An 18123-nucleotide genomic window follows, 5' to 3' on the forward strand; every position below is an offset into this window, starting at 1 on the left:
TGAGGGCTGTCCCCCCCGGATGAGGGCCGGCCTCCCGTGAGAGGTGAGAGGAGCCGGGAGGAAGGCCACACTGCAAGGGCGTGGGGGCAGGGAGGCTGCCCTCGGGGACCAGGTGCTGGGGTGGGGGTGGGCGGTTAGCCCCTCCCTCCCCGGTCTTGGAGTCAGGGGGTGGGGGCAGGGGGGGACAGAGCCGCTAGGGGGTCCCTCTGCCAGGCTGCGCCTCCCCAGGGGCCACAGCGCTGCCGAAAAGGGTCCCCCCAAACCACTCAGGGGACCTACCGGCTGCCTCCATGGAGGCCACGAAGTCCGGGGACCCACTGTCGGCCGTGGCGCAGAGGGCCAGCGGCTCCGGCCCAGCAGTGCCTCCCCGAAGAGGACTGTCCCCTTCCGTCCCGCACAGCTGTGCTCTCTGCGTCCTGTGTGTCTGTGGGGTCCGCGCTCTATGTGGGTCTGTCTTGTGGGGTCTCTTTCTAAAGAAATACACCTGTTTATTAACTCTGCATCATTTTAAAAGTTTTTATTTATTTTGAGAGAAAGAGAGAGAGAGGGAGTTCTGAGCAGGCTCCAGGCTGTCAGCACAAAGGGAGGGGCGGGAGGGTTGACCCCTGACCCTGAGATCGGACCTGAGATGAAATCAGCCCTCAGGCGCCATCCATCTTTGATGTTTGCTGAGAGCCTGCAGCCCACTCGCCATGTCGCGCCTCCGGCCCGGCCCCGAAACCCTGTGCAACCGCCACCCCTTTGTGTGCCCGGTTGGCACCACACTGAGCTGCTAAGCTATGCCTATTTATTCAGTTAGTTATGAATCATATCCATAAGAAACATCCTTTTTTAAATTTTTTAATGTTTTTTATTTATTTTTGAGAGGCAGAGAGAGACAGTGCGAGCAGGGGAGGGACAGAGAGAGAGGGAGACACAGAATCTGAAGCAGCTCCTGGCTCTGAGCTGTCAGCACAGAGCCTGATGTGGGGCTCGAACCCACGAACCGTGAGATCATGACCCGAGTCGAAGTCAGCCACTTAACCGACTGAGCCCCCCAGGCGCCCTGCATGTTCTAATATGTCTACGTTACATAGAAAAACATAGAGTTTTATATGGGATAAGATACAAAGTAAATACATGTAAAAATGTCAACCTTGTCTCTTACGTGCTGTGGGTTTTCTTGCGAGATCCCTGGAGTTTAAACACATTTGGTGGAAATGCCAGGAGGCCACAGGGTGGGTCACGGGTCCTGGCTGTGATCTCACTGGTGACACCACACCCGACTACGCAAAATCCAGACATTTCCGGGGTCTCCTAAGCCCCGGGGCGGGACCCCGTAAGCCCTGTGATTTGTTCCCGTCAGTCTTCCTGCACGTGTGCTCCCTGGGAGTCTGTGCGTCACTTACCGGAGGGCAGGGGGGCGCTGGGAGCCCGGCTTCTTAGGACAGACCCAGGCAGGACCCCAAGTGTCAGAGCCAGAGAGAAGGGGCGTCTCTTACAGCAAACCAGCGCCAGACGTGATGCTTCTTTTTGCCCCTGGATTAACAATAGACAAAGTGTATTATGTTAAAAACTATGTTTGGGGGCACCAGGATGGCTCAGGCAGTTGAGGCCTGACTCTTGGCTTTGGCTCAGGTCATGATCTCATGGTTCATGGGATTAAACCCCTAGTTGGGCTCTGCAGTGTGGGGCCTGCTTGGGATCCTCTCTCTTGCTCTCTCTCTGCTCCTCCCCACTCTCTCTCAAAATAAATAAATAAACTTAAAACAAAAAGACCTACCCCCCCGAAACTACATATTGTGTGTTTTATGTGGATCTGGGAGCAGAGAACCAGACTGCCCGGGGCCCTTATCGCACTCGGTGCCAGTCACACGGACCGCGGGACCAGAGCAGGACGAGATGCGAGGCCCCCATTCAAAGTCAGGAAGCATTTCAAGGCAGTTATCAAAGAGCATGATCTAAGCATGAGGCTCCCAGATTGTGGCCTTCTGAGCGTGGACCCCTGAGTGTGGACCCCTGATTGTGGACCCCTGAGTGTGGACCCCTGAGCGTGGACCCCTGAGCGTGGGCCCCTGATTGTGGACCCCTGAGCGTGAACCCGAGCGTGGACCCCCGAGTGTGGACCCCTGAGTGTGGACCCCTGAGCGTGGACCCCTGAGAGTGGGGCCCTGAGTGTGGGCCCCTGAGCGTGGACCCCTGAGTGTGGGCCCCTGAGTGGGGACCCCTGAGCATGGGCTCCTGAGCGTGGACCCCTGAGTGTGGACCCCTGAGCGTGGACCCCCGAGTGTGGGCCCCTGAGCGTGGACCCCCGAGCGTGGGCCCCTGAACGTGGACCCCCGAGTGTGGGCCCCTGAGCGTGGACCCCCGAGTGTGGACCCCTGAGCGGGGACCCCCGAGTGTGGGCCCCTGAGCGGGGACCCCTGAGCGGAGGACCCTGAGCGGGGACCCCTGAGCAGAGGCCCCTGAGCTCAGCCCTTTGTCCTGCAGAAGAACCTCCACTCTAAGCAGAGAGTGAAACGTTAAACTTCTTAATTGATGCCGTTACTCCATCCAGCAGCTCCATAGTCACACGGCTGTACAGTGACACACACCAGACCCCCCCAGAGATGGTAACACGGAAGAGTTGATAGTAGTCGAATAATTCTAAGAAAGACAAAGGGGGAAATAGAGCAGTGAAAAATATAGGGAACAAACAAAACAATAAAATAGTTAACTTATATCCAAACATATTAGTAACTGAATTCAATACAAATGGCTTAAACAGATTAATTACAAACGAGAGATGATCAGATTGGATTTGGAAGGTCGAGCGTGCTGGGAGTCCCCTGTGCTGTGCGAACGGCCACAAAGCAACGCTGCAGGCGCCACGCGATGCCGGGCAGGGAGACGCCAGAGCACAGAAGAGGGAGACGACATCATGATGAATGGTCAGTTTGCCGACTTACAATCCTAAGCGGGCACCCACTGAACAGAAGAACTTCAAAATACATAAAATACAAACTGATGTATCTGAAATAAGCAATAAGGAATCAGTGGTTACAGTTGGAGAGCTCAATACCCCTTTGCCGGAACCTGCGGAAGGGCCGCCGCCAGCCCACAAGCCTGCTGCTGTGTGACACGGACCCACGGGTCTTCTTGGCTGGACACGAAACCCACCAAACAAACCGTCTTGGGTCCCAAAAAACTGATATAGAACTGAAATCATACAAAACATGTTTTCTGACCATAACAAAATTAATGTAGAAATTAATAACAGAAAGATATTCAGAGAACCTCTAACTACTTGAAAATTAGGTGACACACTTAAAGAATCCACAAGGTAAAGACACTGCAAGAAATCTGGGAAATATTTTGAACTGTATGAAAACCGGAAACAGGAAAACAACAGAAAATGAATGAATTCAGACGGATTTTGAGGGGGCTTAAGCATCAGAAGCTTGTTTTCAGTTTAGGTCACGATCTTGTCTCTGCCCCTCCCTCACTTGAGCGCGCTCTCCTAATAAATAAGTAAACTTTAAAAAAAAAACGGAATTTTTTGAAAATATTACCCAAAATCAGTAAACCTCTAACCATAATGACAAAAAAGAGAAATGACCAGGTGTAATACCAGGAATAAAGGACGGGGTGCTGTCACAGACCCACAGGCACTCGGGATGCCGGTGACAAGCCACCATGAACACCGCTGCACACGGCGCCTGGCGGATGAGTCGGGCCAGTCCCTTCAAAGCTGCGAACCGTGAAAACACACTCAAGAAGAAGTAGATTAACGGAATGGTCCTGCATCTATCAAAGTAACTAATTCACTTTAGTTTAAAAACCTTCCGAGGCGCGGACTGCAGTGCGGCGGCCTCCCCGGCCAGCCCGTTCTCCGCACACAGCAGGACCCCCGAGAGGGGGGTCCCATCCTTCCCACCAGCCACCGACCGAGTTTTCCTTTTGCAACTTTAAAAGCTTTCACCTTAAAATTTTCTTAGGGCGGGTATTGGAAGCAGAACGCCCCACAGATGCCCGTGTTTGGCCCCCAGTCCCGCAGCCACGTCCGTGTAGGTGACAGAGGAGACCTGGATCGGAGTCTATGTCACCACGCAGCTGCCTGAAAGCAGGGGGATCATCCTGGAAGAGCCCGGTGGTCCCCTCTCCTCGCCAGGGCCCTCTGCGGGGACGTCGGGGCCCCAGGGGTGGGTCGGGGGGGTGGGGGAGGAAAACGGGCTCTGCCGCCTGTGGAGGCGGGAAGGAGCCCCGAGCCAAGGGCCGCAGCGGACTGCAGAGGCCGCGGGGAGGAACTGAGAGAGGTCCCTTCCCCAGGTCCGGTCCCGCGCTCCCGGGGGGCCCAGGGCAGCTGCAGGGGGTCAGCCTCTCGGGCCATTAGGCCGCTGAATTGTCACAGCAGCAAGGGGGACGCTGGCTCTCGGCCCCTCTGAGCCTGGCCCCGGGCATCTCCCCACCTTGCTTGGCTGTGCAGAGAGATGCGGGCCCGGCCGAGTGCACACTTGCTGGGTCAGAATCTCGAAGCCTGGGACCCAGAGATGCTTTCCGCCCACCCAGGAGGAGGGCGCTGCCCTGAGACGCCAAAAAGCCCGGGGTTTCCAGGTCAGCAGATCTGGGACAGAGGACCCGCGGCAGTTCCGTTTCCCAGGAGATGATTCGAGAGCAGCCTTGGGCCCCCAGCACCCGCCTGTGTGAGCGCGGCCCGTGGGCAGGCCTGCTCTGGGGCGGGAGAGACTGCCTCGCCAGGGCACCGCGGAGCTTGTGCACCCCACCCTGCAGTCACAGCCTGGGTGGGTCCCCTGTGGCCGCTCACGCGACTGAGTGCCAGCCACGTCCCAGACGCCCCCTGCCCTCCCTCTTGTGCGCCACCGCCGGGTTCAGAGCCGCTCGGCAGATGGAGGGACCAATTACCCCCGTGCCCCCTCGGGGAGCCGCTCAGATGTACTCCGCGCTCATAATAAATGAATTGGAAGGAAAAAATTGCACACGGAACACCATGTTCTGTGGACCTCTGTGAGCAGGTTGTGATTCGTTAATTAAATGCCTGGGCTGACGGAACGGCCCGGGGGAAGGGGTGCCAGGCAGACAGCTCTTGAAACCTGAGCGGGGAGCCTCTTGGAATCTGGGCAGGGGAGCAGTTAGTGCTTCCCGCTGAAGGGGCCATGTTTTCCTGGAAAGGTCACTGGAGGCCTGGGGGGAGGGGGGGGGCACTTAGTGTCTCGATTCATTGAGATGAAAGGGGGCAGGTGCGCGCCTGGGCATCTGCAGCGGGGGAGGCCTGACAGGTGTGGCCAGGGCCCCCGCCCCAGGACGGGAGGGGCGGGGAGGGACTGCGGCCTTGTGCCCTGAGGGCGAGGAGCTGGCTTGTGGCTGCTGGTGCGAGGGGTGAGATCCCGCGGGAGGCGGGAGGGGGAGCGGTGCACCGCAGCCCCATCGCTGGCCCCGCCCGGCAGGTGCTCGTCTCCGGGTCCCCACCGTCTCACCCACGAGAGGAAAAGCAGGTCCCGCGCGGATTCGGATCCCTGTCAGCCAGCTTGCTCTCCGGCCCCACCGTCTGCAAGGCCCCCGCCCCCTCCCTGCGCCCGGACCCCGCTGCAGTCGCTGGCCCTGAGCCCCGGCTGGCTGAGCTGCGCCCAGTTCCTCCTGCAGGCGGAGCCCGCCTCCTGCGCTTTCCTCCGGGACAGGGCTGTGCCGGTCTCCTCACCTCGGCTGCAAAGTCACCTTCGCTTCCTTCTGGTTTTTAGAACCCACCCCTGTCTCTGTCTGCATGGACTGGCGACTTCTGTCTGACTGCTCCATCTTACCGGGGCGGGACCCGGTTCTGCCTCACTTGCCGGCCCAGCCCCCCGGCGGGCATCACGGGTTCCCTGGGGGACGCCTGGCTCTGCGGACAGGCGGGCAGCCGCTGCACCCCCGCCTCTGTGTCTCCACCCGAATGCGCCCCTCCGGTGCCACCCGCCGCCTGGTCCGCCCAGGCCCCATGCTCGGCTCAGCGGCCACTGCCCTACCTCCTTCGGAATACTGCTTCCTCACGACTGAAATATTAGGGCTGCTCTGGACGTCGTTTTATTTTTCTAGGGTCTGAGGGTCCGTCTTGTGGTTGGGCATGATTGTGGAGCTGTGGAAAACATAACAGCCTCCTTAAAAATACACCTGCCGCTACTCTTGCCTGGACAGTTTACCTTATTCTTCTTTAAACAATGTTTAAATGTTTATTCCTGAAAGACAGAATGTGAGTGGAGGAGGGGCAAGAGAGGGAGACAGAATCCGAAGCAGCTCCAGGCTCTGAGCTGTCAGCACAGAGCCCGACTAGGGGCTGGAACCCACAGACTGAGACCGTGACCCGAGCTGAAGTCAGACACGTAACCGACTGAGCCACCCAGGCACCCCACTCTGCCCTTTTATCTGTGTCTGGTCCTTTCTGACCCTTCCTCATGGGATTTTGAGACGATAGGGGGAATTGCCAGGAGAGGCGGAGTCTCAGGGTGTGGGGCCGCTTCCTCACGCCAGCTCTAACTGTGCCCGCACCCGCGGACTTGGCCTCTGCCCACCGTCCGGTACCTAACCAGGAGGCTGCACCTTTCCAGAGGGGGAGGTGTGGCTTCAATGGCCACCCTGCAGTTGCATATCCCTCCCACCAGAGGGCGCCCCCGGGGAAGGGAAAGGGCGTGTGGGTCTACGTGCAAATGCCAAGGGCCATTTTGAAGCTTCCGTGGCTCAGTCCGTCCTTGGGCAAACCAAGGACGTGAGGCATCTGGGTGGTCCCTGTCTCCTTCCTGGAGAATGGGAGTGTCCCAACCAGGGTGCCATTTCGGTTTGGTCTGCATGTGTTTGGGCAGTTTGTCCATGGAAGGGAGAGCTGTCCAAATAGGGTTATCTTCTCTCAAGACATGTGGAGCATGTGATGGGCTTCTTTATGTAATTTATACACAGTAAAGTGATTATTTCAATAACTATAAGTGAACAGTAATGACTACATAGTGTCCGACTTCTGAGAACGTTTTTTCCAAGTCAAGAAGACTGATGTGGATGACGCCTAGCTTTTAGCCTAGCAAACTGCCTCGCCATAGCAGATGACCAATAGCTGTGGAGATAGAGATTCTGTCCTTGAGCCTGTCGTATGTGGTTTCCGTCTCTGGATGGAGAGCTGGCATCATTTAGCAAAAGGTTTAATTCCAGCGGAAGGCTCGCAAGATCGTAGCAGTGCTTTTTGCCATTAATACTGTCTTGACTTCGTATGCTAATGAGAGAGCTTCGAGTTGTGTGATTGGATCATGGGAACATGCAAATATACTGATTCTTCTCCTCTGAGAAGTGCTCTCAGCTCAGCAGATATACTTTTTCAGGTGCCTTTCATTTTACTCAGTGCGTGTGTAGTTCCTAAAAAATTGACTTACTTGGGGCACCTGGGTGGCTCAGTTAGGTGTCTGGCTCTTTATTTCAGGTCAGGTCATGATCGCTTGGTTCGTGAAATCGAGCCCAGCATCAGGCTCTGTGCTGACAGTGCGGAGCCTGCTTGGGATTCTCTCTCTCTCTTTCTCTCTTTCAAAATAAATAAAAACTTAAAAGAAAAGTCTAATTGCTTAAAATATGGAGGGAAGCGTGCTCTTTTAAGTGATGTTTGGTCGACAGGAGGAACCTGACTTGGGTCTCTCCTGCCTCGCACTCACCTTCCCCGCTCAGGACCGGGTGCCGACTGGTGCGCAGCTGCCGCTGAGGCGGCCGGGGGGTGAGATGCTCTGTGGTTGGCTGTCCCTTGGGGCTGGTGTTTCCCACCCGGAGGAGTGACGAGTTGACACTGGAGCAGGAGTAAAGTGGCATCTGTATTTGCTGCTATGCAGTCGGCTAACACGGAACAGGAAGAGTCGGGGAAGAGACGACCCGTGTGCGGAATCAGATCGTATGGCGCCAGTTAGCAGGCGGCAGTCGGGTCACCACATTGCGCAGCTGTGGATCTTGGACCTTATTGGAGACCAAGCATAAAGAAAATGGTAATTTGCACATAAGGACGAGTTTTGTAGGAAATATTGCACATGTATTCTAAAGCCCATGGACGGGGGGTTCGGTAACGGCCCGGTAAGCTTGCTGTGCCCCACGGGCCTGCCCCCGTCAGCCGCTTTCCCACGGCCAGCCCTGTGGCACGTTTCCCGTCACTCAGAGCTCTCTCTCTGTGTGGCGTGTCCTTTGTGCAGCGGCACGAAGACATGGTGGCGGATGCGAGCCCTCGGGAGACCAGCTGTGCCGGCAGACAGGCCCGCTCCCCGGGGCAGTGGACGTCCCAGGGGGCAGTCAGTGTCGATCCCCGGGGGGCGTGGTGGCCCCTGTTTCCCCTGAGTGAACGCCCTTCTCTGGAGCTTCGGAGGTGCGCCCGGCCCTCCCGGGGGACGGCTGGCATCGGGTATCGCTCGGGGGGGGGCGGGCAAGCTGTGTCTCTCGTCTCCTGTACGGCCCTCTCCCTGAAAAACAGTCCTATTGAGGGCCCCACTTTCACTATGCTGACCACTCTTTTCTTCAGAAGGCGGGCGGAGGGCTGAGAGCCCGGCCTCCACGTTAACGCCACGCAGAGGGGGCCAGAGCGCTCAGACTGGCCCCACAAGGTCATGTCAAGGACGCAGCCGAGTGTCTCATTTTCTGCAGAGGATGAAGGCCTGTTTGAAACACCTTCTCCCTTTCTCTGTTTTTCTTGGCCTCCCGAGCCTCACCTTGCTGAGGGCGTGAAGTCGCGCCCATCGCCGCGGCCCAAGCACCCCGACAGTTCTGGGGCCGGAGGGATTCAGGAGGAAATGAGCGGAGAGAGGTCAGGTTGGTCAGGCCCGAAACTGGAGACGCAGCTTGGGGACAGGTTTCCAGAGGCCCCAACAAGTCAGGCCGGTGCAGGTGTTAGGGAAGGAGGGGGGACATCGGCCTCCGGTAAGCCACGGCGACCACAGCGGAGCTCTGTGGGGCAGTTTGCGACAGGACAGTCCAGACAAAGACCCGGGTTTGAACCCCCATCAGCCCACTTACCTCCGAGTGGGCTGAGCAGACCACTCCCCTTGCTCGCAAAGCCCCAATTTTCCCACCATCAGTGGGGGCAGGTCTCCGCCATCATCGTGTCCTTCTGAGGCTCCAGTACCGCTCAGTGAGGGTCGTGGCCGTGCGAGAGTCCACGCGGACGGGGGCTTGCTGTCCCCGTGGTAGTTCCGTGGGCGCACAGGCACCGCACCAACTCTGCATCGGCATGTGCCAGCTCTCCCCTGGCCCAGCGCCTCTCCGACAGGCGGGCGCGCCTCCCCGGCAGCCCTGCTGAATAAAGATGGCCTCGGTGCGTCTGGAGCGCCGCCCGACTTCCGTGTCTGCCCCCGTTCCCAGGCGGTGCCCTGCGAAGTCCCTGCAAGAGTCCAGGCAGCTGTCGGGATGCGTCCAAGGACGTGCGCACAGCATCCAGAGGTCACGGACCCGCATGAGGCGAATGAGTGAATAAGCAGGAAGCTGTGTCGCCAGAAGGAAGCAGCACGAAAGCTCAGAAACAGCCCAGACACCGTGGGGGGAGGTGGGGGGGACGGTGTGCGGTTTCGTCCTGACACAGATTTAAGAATTTGTGGCAAGAGAAGACGACAGGTGTTTGTGATGACCTGGACACGCCCGAGAGCCCATCGTAACTTTTAGGGGGCGTGTCAGGAGCAGCTTACTCTGTGGTCCCACAGGTCTTCCCGGCTCCACCCCCCACACAGGACAGAGTCGGGTAAGGGCTCTGACCAGCCAACGCAGCGGAAGGTGTCTCTGTTCCGCCGCTGGGTCCACAAGGAGGCTCCTCCTCCATCTGCGCAGCTGCGGGCAGCGCCCTGTCCCTGTGCGTGGTGCGTGCAGTGCGCGCGGGCCCAACAAGGGTCCTCCGCATGGAAACCACAGTGGGTAAACTCAGGGAGTGATAAAGCACCAGGTGAGCGATGCGTGTTGAATCCGATTTGAGCAGGGCGCTGGGAGCAAGCCTGGGGAAGGGGGCGGGGCACGGGGCGGGGCGCGGGCCTGGGTCTACGCAGCACACACCTAGTCTTCCCTAGCGAGCCGGTGTGGCCGCCGCAGAAAACCACACAGGTTTTCCTCGCACGATTCACACCACTTCCCTCTCCTTTCTGGTCCCTTAGCTCATGGAGGGGGTTCCTGGGTGTCAGGCATCGGGGCCCCCGAGCCTCGGTGCACACCGGGCGTGGACCGCGTGTGCTGAGAAGCTTAACGCACCTGCATCTGGTGTTGGTGCAAACCTTGTTTCTCTGTCTTCGTCGTGGAACCTGGGCCGAAGAAGGCTGGGGACCCCGGAGTGGGAGGGCCCCGGGGCCTGTAGGATGGGAAGCAGGGCTCGGGCAGACGCGCTCTTCGGAGAGAGAAACATTGTCCTCCACCATCGTCCTGACCTTCCCGAGGTAACCTGAACCCAGAGGGGGCACGCGCTCAGGGTCGGCACCGTGAGCTTGGGGGGCTGCAATTGCCTCCTCAGGGACCCGCGGGGGAGGGAGGGGCCCCTCTCACCCCCAGGACAGAGAGCACAGAGGGGTCCCCAGCCACGGAGGAGAGCGGGCAGAGCAGGGAGGCCGGGTGGGGGAGGGGCTTGTGCGTGTTTCCCTCCCACGGGGGCGGGGCGGCAGGAGGGGCTGTGGCCACGGTCAGGAGCAGCTGCGTGAGGACTGAGGACAGGCAGACGGCCCATCTCAGGCCCATCTCAAGCGAAAGAGTGGGGTCACTGGCGCTGTGTGGCCACAGGTGGCAGGGATGCGGGCGGGACCCTGGGGACACGCAGGTCTTCAGGGAAGGCAGCGGGTCACCTTGCAGGGGTTTGTGTAACAAGAGTGGAAGAGAGGCACACACGCTTCCAGGTGGCTTCGCCCGCGTTCCCTCTGAGGTGTCACAGGCTGAGTGACAAGGCGGTGTCCCTGCTGGGCCCTGGGCTTGTGAAAAGCAGCCCTAGTCCTCGGCGGCCAGTGTGGTGGCTGGCGTGGTGCTGACACCGTGTGGGGACGCAATCCGAGGGCCGGTCCTGAGGGCACACATGTCATGTTCCCTCTTCTTTACCGAAGGTGTCCCACCCAGTGCCCTCCTGCTCCGTCCTGGCGGCTGTCCCCACACTCGGTCAAGGGTGCTGTGGGCAGTGACTCTCTTGGAACCCCAGGACCTTGGGCCAGGTCAGGTGGGTGGGACAGTTCCTCGGGCCCACACATGGATGCACGGACACGCTGCCCCGTGGCAGGGGTGGCGAGTCCAGGCAGGAGAAGCCACTGCTCTGGGGCGGGGGGTTCCTGGGGCCCACGCCCCCTCGGGCCCCGTGCCGTCCCCTGGACGTGTGTCTGGAGAGGCAGGTGTGGTCTGTTTGCTCCTGTGTCCTCCTGCGCCCTGTCCCCATGGCCGTGCCACTGGGCCAGGGTCTCCACAGGGACACGAGGGCTGTCTCAGGGATGCCGGCCCCAGGACCCACTGAGCTCACATGCTAAGTGCAGGTAAAAAGGAAAAGAATAAAAAGTGCATGTTTTATTGGAGAGTGTGCACACTTAGGTCACTGCGAATCCTCGGGCTTTTTCCTGGACTACGGGAGGCTTTCCCCTTCAGCAGCCGCTCCAGGCCCGGCTCTGGGGGGGGGGGGTGTCAGAGCCCCTCCTGGGCCCGCCCGTCCTGGCTCTGGGGGGGTGTCAGACACCTTTCTGGGCCCACCTGGCCTGGCCCAGCTCCGGGAGGGGGGTGTCCGAGCCCCTCCGCTGCTCTGAGGACAGGCAGCCGCCGCCCGCAGGACGGCCGGTCCCCCACCCCCGGTGGGGCTGTGATGTCACTCCGCCAAGTGTAACAAATCTGTGAGCAGCAGAGAGCCGCACCCCAAACCCGCAGGCCGGCCTGCGCCCCACATTCAGCAGCTGTTACCTCTGCTCATCAATGGCCATTCACACGCTGCCTATTGATCTCGGGCACAAAAAGGCACAGCTGAACTCATTAAAATATATTTGTCACGGCGCCGCGCTTTCCATCTTGACCTTCCTGCTCTCCGTTTTCCTCCCCCTTGTCCCTGCCCTCTGTCCCCTGGAGCGCTCACCCTTGCCGGGCTCTGTGGGCCGCCTGTCTGGGGCCATCAGGCCCTCGGGCGCCCGGCTAAGGCAGTCCTGTCCTCTGTCTGGGTGTCGCCGGTGCCCCCACATCGGCAGCCTTGACTTCCCGTCGCTGCGGGGGAAGGGCCGTGTGGGGGGGGCCGGTGTCTGCTGGGCGGATCTCCTTCCTTCCTGGTGTCGGGCGGCCAGGGGACCCCAGGGCGTCCTGCGCGTTGACAGGGAGCACAGAACACATGGACGCTGGTGGACCCTGGGTGACAAAAAACTCACAGAGGGTCAGTGGCAGTGGCAACAAGAAGCCCCTTTCTTTCCAAACCATTTACCCTAAAGCTTCTCAAACGTGCCCCGAAGCCAGAAGTGAGTGGAGTCTGCCAGCAGAGCCCGGAATTGGCCATGTCCCGGTGTTCGGGCTCAGCTGTGTCCCCTCAAAGACTGGGTGGGCGCGTTTCACAACTAGGCCCAACATACACTTGCACCCACCTTCCCTGCCCGTAAATCCGTCCTTTCTGCCACCACCACGATCTGTCACTGCGTCCACAGCACTCAGCGGTGCTGTCCCGGTGTCACCAACGGCGGCCCGCGTCTGCTGCCCCTGGCGTTCGACGGGCCTCTGTGCTGGATGCGCTTGTGCGGGACTGCGAACTTGTCCCCTACGGAGCGTGGGGGGGGGCATGTCCCTTCATCCGCAGGGCCTTCCCACCCCTTTAAAAGAGGTTTCTGTTGAAGACACTTGGTTCCTGGTTATTCTTCTCCATTCTGGAAATTGCTGATGGATCTTTGTGGTGTTTTCTTGTCTTTTCTGCTTCCTGTGTAGACTGGCGTTTAGCTCCCTGCAAGATCCGGGCTCTCTCTGTGTGGCAGGAGCCTTCCCGGGGGGCCCTCGGCTCCCTCGTGCTCCGGGTCAGGAGGTCAGGCTGGGGGGCCTCGGCTTCCAACCTCAGGAAAATCCACGAAGGGTGGTTTCTGAATAAGGCACAGGCTCAACGCCACTGCCACACTAGGCAGACGTCTTCTAACGCTGGAGACCCCCAGCCGTGGCCGAGATCCACAAACACACTCCCTGTTTCCACGTCAGCGAGACTCCCTCTTCGTCCCTCGAGGCTTGCTGGCTTTTCTTGCTGCTGTGGAGAGAGTTGGGAGTCAGGCGATCATTCTAAAGACACGCTGTCTGTTTATTGTATCTGCTTTGTGGGGCGCAGCTGGCATAAGGTAGTATATTCTCTTCAGGCCTACGCGCGGTGTGGGCAGGGTCCTCTGTGAGTCTCATGTGGTGTGTGCAGGGTCCTCTGTGAGTCCTGAGCGGTGTGCGCAGGGTCCTCTGTGAGTCACGGGGGGTGTGGGCAGGGTCCTCTGTGAGTCGGGTGCAGTGTGCGCAGGGTCCTCTGTGAGTCCTGAGCAGTGTGCACAGGGTCCTCTGTGAGTCACGGGGGGTGTGGGCAGGGTCCTCTGTGAGTCACGGGGGGTGTGGGCAGGGTCCTCTGTGAGTCTCATGTGGTGTGCACAGGGTCCTCTGTGAGTCAGGTGCGGTGTGGGCAGGGTCCTCTGTGAGTCGCGGGCCGTGTGCGAAGTCCTCTCTGCTTCAGTTATACGCGGTGTGTGCAGTCTCCTCTGGGTTAGGACGTAGGTGTTGGCGTGTCCTGTTCCCTCACCTGCCCTCTCTCTGTCCTGCTCTCATCCCCGTGGCTGCCACCACTGGGGCCATGGGGAGCCGCAGTGGACAAATCCAGCATGGTCTCAGGTGCCATCGGTTTTGATCCACTTTCTCTTCTTGGAAACTCTACTTTTTTGGAGAGTTTCGTAACATGCTCTCTGTGGTTGTTCTAAATGCCCTTCCTCTGCGTGGGCCTTAATGTCGGTGTTTCCCCAGTTGCGTCCTTGATCTCTTCCCCTCACAGCTACGCATTCCCCCTGGGCTGTCCCATTCACCCCTGCACTGGTAACGAAGACACACATACCAGTGGTTCCCGAGTTCGGATTCTGCCCCCCAGGTGTGGATGTCTTCACGAGTGCTGGGCACTGCTGCTCGGATAACACAAGATGCCTCAAACTTAAAGTGCCCTTTCCTGAACTCACCAACTTCACCCCCAAGCCTGGCGCTTTGCCGTACCCCACCTTGAACGAGTGCACATCTGCTTCTCCGTCATGGCTGGCCTCAAAACCCTTGCAAACGTGCAAACACAGAGCTGCCCAGTGAAGGGAAGCCTGGCCCTGGGCTGTCCTCCAGGGTGCGTGCCCGCAGGATGCCCGGGACCAGCCGGCCGGGGTGTGCACGGGTCACCTGGGCTTGGGGACGCTCCCACTCACCCCCGGTCGGAGGAAGTGTAGAGGAGGAAAGACAGCGTGTAGCACGGCTCAGTCCTCTCCCCGTTTGCAGAAGAGGGGGTGCCGTGGACGAGACTGGAGACACATGCGCAAAACTTCTCCAGGGGCTTTGGGACGCAACTTTGCCATGCGCGGACTGCAAACAAGTCAAGCCACTCTGTTTTGCCCGTGTCTCTCCAGGAGTTTGGCCTAACAATGCTGCTGAAGCTTTGTTTCACCAATACTGTCTTCTTTTTGTGGTGAAAACCTGGGACCTGATGAAAATAAAGGTTTGAGGAAATAGTAGAGACTAAAAAATGCTCACTGAACTAATACCTTTCTGAGTTACGTTTCTGTCAACCTTCATCACAGGAAAATCTGTAGTTGAAAAACATAAAATCTTATGGAGAAAGTAGAGTTAGGTCTAAGGGTAAATGTGGCCTATGAAAGTCCTTATAGTTTGTTTTGAAATCCTTTTTTCCCTTATGGTTCAGTGAAATAAATCATAGTGGTGTCTGTTTCAGTATCTTGTTGACACTGCACAAAATAACCACAAACACGCTTCTGGAGGTTGGAAGTCCACACTCGGTCTCAATGGGTCAAAGTCAGGGTGTCTCCTGGCCTAGTTCCTTCCAGAAGCTCAAGGAGAGGTCTGCTTCCTTGCCTTCCAGCTGCCAGAGGTGCCTATGACCTGAGCCTGCGACCCCTCCTCCCTCCTCAAAGTGCAGCCCCACCTCTGCTCCTACTAGAACATGGCCCCCCTGTGGTACATGCACAGTCATGTGTGTGCCATGGATGTGTGCACATGTGGATATGCATGCCCATGTGTGTCCGTGGACGTGCATACATGTTTGTGCATGCACATGTATGCTCACATGGCCCCTCTCTGCACTATACACAGTCATGTGTGTGCACGTGTGTGTCCGTGGACATGAGTGCATGTATGTGAATGCATATGTATGCTCACAAGCCCCCTCTGCAGTACACACAGTCATGCATGCATGTGTGTGCCCATGGATGTGCACATGTTTGTGCATGCACATGCATGTGCACAAATACACAATGCAAACACAAGTCTATATATGGGTGCACATGCGTGCCCAGGCACACATGTACATGTGCACATATAGGAACCTGTATGCGGGCCTGAATGCACACACATATACATATGTGTGCATATGCGTGTGCACACATGATGCTCTGGAGTGCACGTCTCACAGAGGCCGGCCTGGGACAGTCATATGATGCCCCAGACGTCCTGACACCACCGCCCCCATCTGACCCCACAGGCGGTGTCCCTCCTGCCTCCAGGCTCCTTCACCCTGTTTGAATTCTGTTCTCATCCTCCTGGACCGTGTGTCTGAATGCTAACTGGGGATGGCAGGCGGCTCCTCCAAGGCAGCCCTGCTGCTCCCCTGCAAATCAGGGTCCGTAGACGAATAATGGGGGGAGCGTGGGGGAGAAGGCCGCCGCCCAATCTCGCGAGAACTCGTCCGGGTGACTGTTCTTCCGTGTGCTCCGTGCTGGGGGCGGCTGCATGCTGTTCTGGGCCCTCCCACCCAGGCGGGGCAGCCCCACTCCCGCTCTCCGGAGCTCAAAGCAGATGAGCCAGTGCGCTGAACGAAAACCAAATAATTCAACGGCACTGCTTTCAATTATTTATTTATTTATGTTTATTTTTGAGAGACACAGAGAGACAGAGAGTAAGTGGGGGTGGGGGAGAGGGGGAAGGGGCAGAGAGAGAGGGAGACACAGAATCCGAAGCAGGCCTCAGGCTCCGAGCTGTCAGCACAGAGCCCGATGCGGGGCTCAAACCCACGAGCTATGAGATCATGACCTGAGCCAAAGTCAGATGCTCAATCGACTGAGCCCCCCAGGTGCCCCTCAACAACACTGCTTTTAGAATAGACGTGTCTGTTCCCGTCTTTACCATAGGAATGGGAGGTGATGTTGGAAATACTTATTAATTTAGGACCTGCGTGGCCCACGTGGCGTCCAGGCCCCCGGCTGGCAGGGCTGTCCGGTCTCTTCCGTCTGTGGCCCAGGTGGCGTCATCTGTGGAGGTGGTTTCCTCGGTCTCTGCCGGGAAAATAGCACAACACGTCGGAACAGAGCTGGAACCAGCGTCTCTGGAGGGGGCTCGTTGTTGGGTGTGAAGCGGCGACAGGAGGCCCACGTGCCTGGCTGTCCGGGCGTGCGTCAGCGCGGGAAGCACGGCGTCTGGAGCCTGCTCTGGAGGCCGCGCGGTGAGAGCGGGGTCGGCCGAGCCTTCACCGCATCTCCTCCCTTAGGGTCTGGGTTGTGTGGCCTTTAGGAGCCTGGACGGTTACAGCCAGCTCGCCCCCATGTCAGCATAGAGACAGACCAACGGGACGCGTGCGGGAGGGACTCCTGAGAGGAGCAGGTGCGCCCGGCAGACTGGACGGGCTGCAGAACGCATGCCAGCCGAGGCCGGGGAGGATCACCGGGGGACACGCTTGGGACAGGAGTCCGTCTTCCTAGGAAACCTCAGTGTTTACTCCTAAGGCCGTCGGCTACCGGATGAACCACACACCCCCGAGGGCCGTCTGCTGGACTCAGTCGATGACATCCACGGACGCCATCACCGTGACATCTGGACCAGTGTTTGCCAGACAACTGGGTGCCATGGCCTGGCCAGACACATGCACGAAAGTCAGCGTGACGCTCACTCAGGGAATCTGGCCGAATGGTTGACATGGTATCACACGTGCCCGTTTCCTGGGAAGGAAGTGCACGCCAGGGACAGACCCTCCCGTGGGGTGTATGTGGTGTGGCCGCTCTGGAGGCTGGCGGAGCCGTCAAGCCCCTGGAGCGGATAATTTCACGTGTCTACCTGGCGGGGCGGTGGCAGCAGGATATGTGGGTAAGCGTTATTGTGGATGTCGCTTACGAGGTGTTTTTGTGATGAGGTCACCCCGCAAATCGGCAGATGGAGTCACACAGCTCGTCCTGACCCTCAGGGGGACCCGGCGTCCCCTAGGTTCGAAGGGTGCGTTTCTTCGCTGCGCAGCCAGTGGCGTGCCAGCCACACGGGACACCGGTCACCTGAGTGGGGCTCAGCCCCCTGCTCCAGAGGCGGGGACGGTCGGCAGGGCCCCGAGGGCAACGGCCGGGCGGTGACTCCCCATTCACGGAGACCGCACACAGCCTGTGACGGGCAGCGGGAAACCTGCCCCTGCGACGCGGGGGCCTTCTGGTGTTGACGTGCTGCGCCGTGTAACCAGTGACGTACTGCTAAGGCTTCCCTAAGCCCCTTCGTTTCCCCGTGGAGAAGTGTTGGTCTAGCGTCACTCCGCACGTTAGTAGAGGACTGACCCTGTCATGCAGATTCGTCTACGCGGACACGTGGACACTCCCCTCCATCTGTCTCATGTCTGTGTTTTAAATATTTAACACAAAGAGTACAATGTTATGGGAAAAGCAGCTTACAATCTAGACACTTTGGCCTGAAGAAATAATTTTGTCTGTTTATGTTTAACTTCTCTTTTTTTAGCAAGGACAAAAGCACACATGCCCAGAAACAGCCCTGCAGACCCCTTTCTGTGTGACGCCGTGTCACGGGCATTCCTTCAGTTTTGTCCGTGCCGCGCTCCAGCTCCTCGCGAGGAGGGGAAATCCAACAACTCATGTGTGGACTATGTGTGTGTGAGTGTGCGTGACTGAGCAAACACGTGTCCGTGAGCACGCACATGTGAACATGTGTGTGAACACAAGCCTGTGAATGTGTGTCATTGTGTGGACGTGAAGGTGCGTGGGTGAACGC

The 18123-nt window shown here is 58.6% G+C and overlaps 1 protein-coding gene and 2 long non-coding RNA genes across 4 annotated transcripts in view; 2 read left to right on the forward strand and 1 right to left on the reverse strand.

Moving 5' to 3' along the window:
* Positions 1–14642, forward strand: part of LOC115296251 — a 31103-nt gene extending 16461 nt beyond the window's left edge. Inside the window, exon 4 of one of the 2 annotated variants that reach the window (XM_029944721.1) lies at positions 14413–14642. In XM_029944721.1, the coding sequence (XP_029800581.1) occupies positions 14413–14553 (141 nt within the window). In that variant the 3' untranslated portion in view covers positions 14554–14642. Of the gene's footprint in view, positions 1–2746; positions 3504–14412 lie in introns of those variants that run through there. The other variant, XM_029944720.1, reaches the window with a different exon arrangement.
* The window catches only part of LOC115296253, a 50656-nt gene that overhangs the window by 24359 nt on the left and 8174 nt on the right, over positions 1–18123 (forward strand). The gene's annotated exons all lie outside the window — the stretch shown is intronic.
* Positions 11918–13381, reverse strand: LOC115296252. Its single transcript, XR_003910809.1, has 2 exons — positions 12519–13381; positions 11918–12288 (listed from the first exon to the last, which is right to left on the reverse strand). It is a non-coding gene; the product is annotated as an uncharacterized LOC115296252 (long non-coding RNA).

The sequence above is a fragment of the Suricata suricatta genome, chromosome 7 (genome assembly GCF_006229205.1).
Source record: "Suricata suricatta isolate VVHF042 chromosome 7, meerkat_22Aug2017_6uvM2_HiC, whole genome shotgun sequence".
NCBI lineage: Eukaryota > Metazoa > Chordata > Mammalia > Carnivora > Herpestidae > Suricata > Suricata suricatta.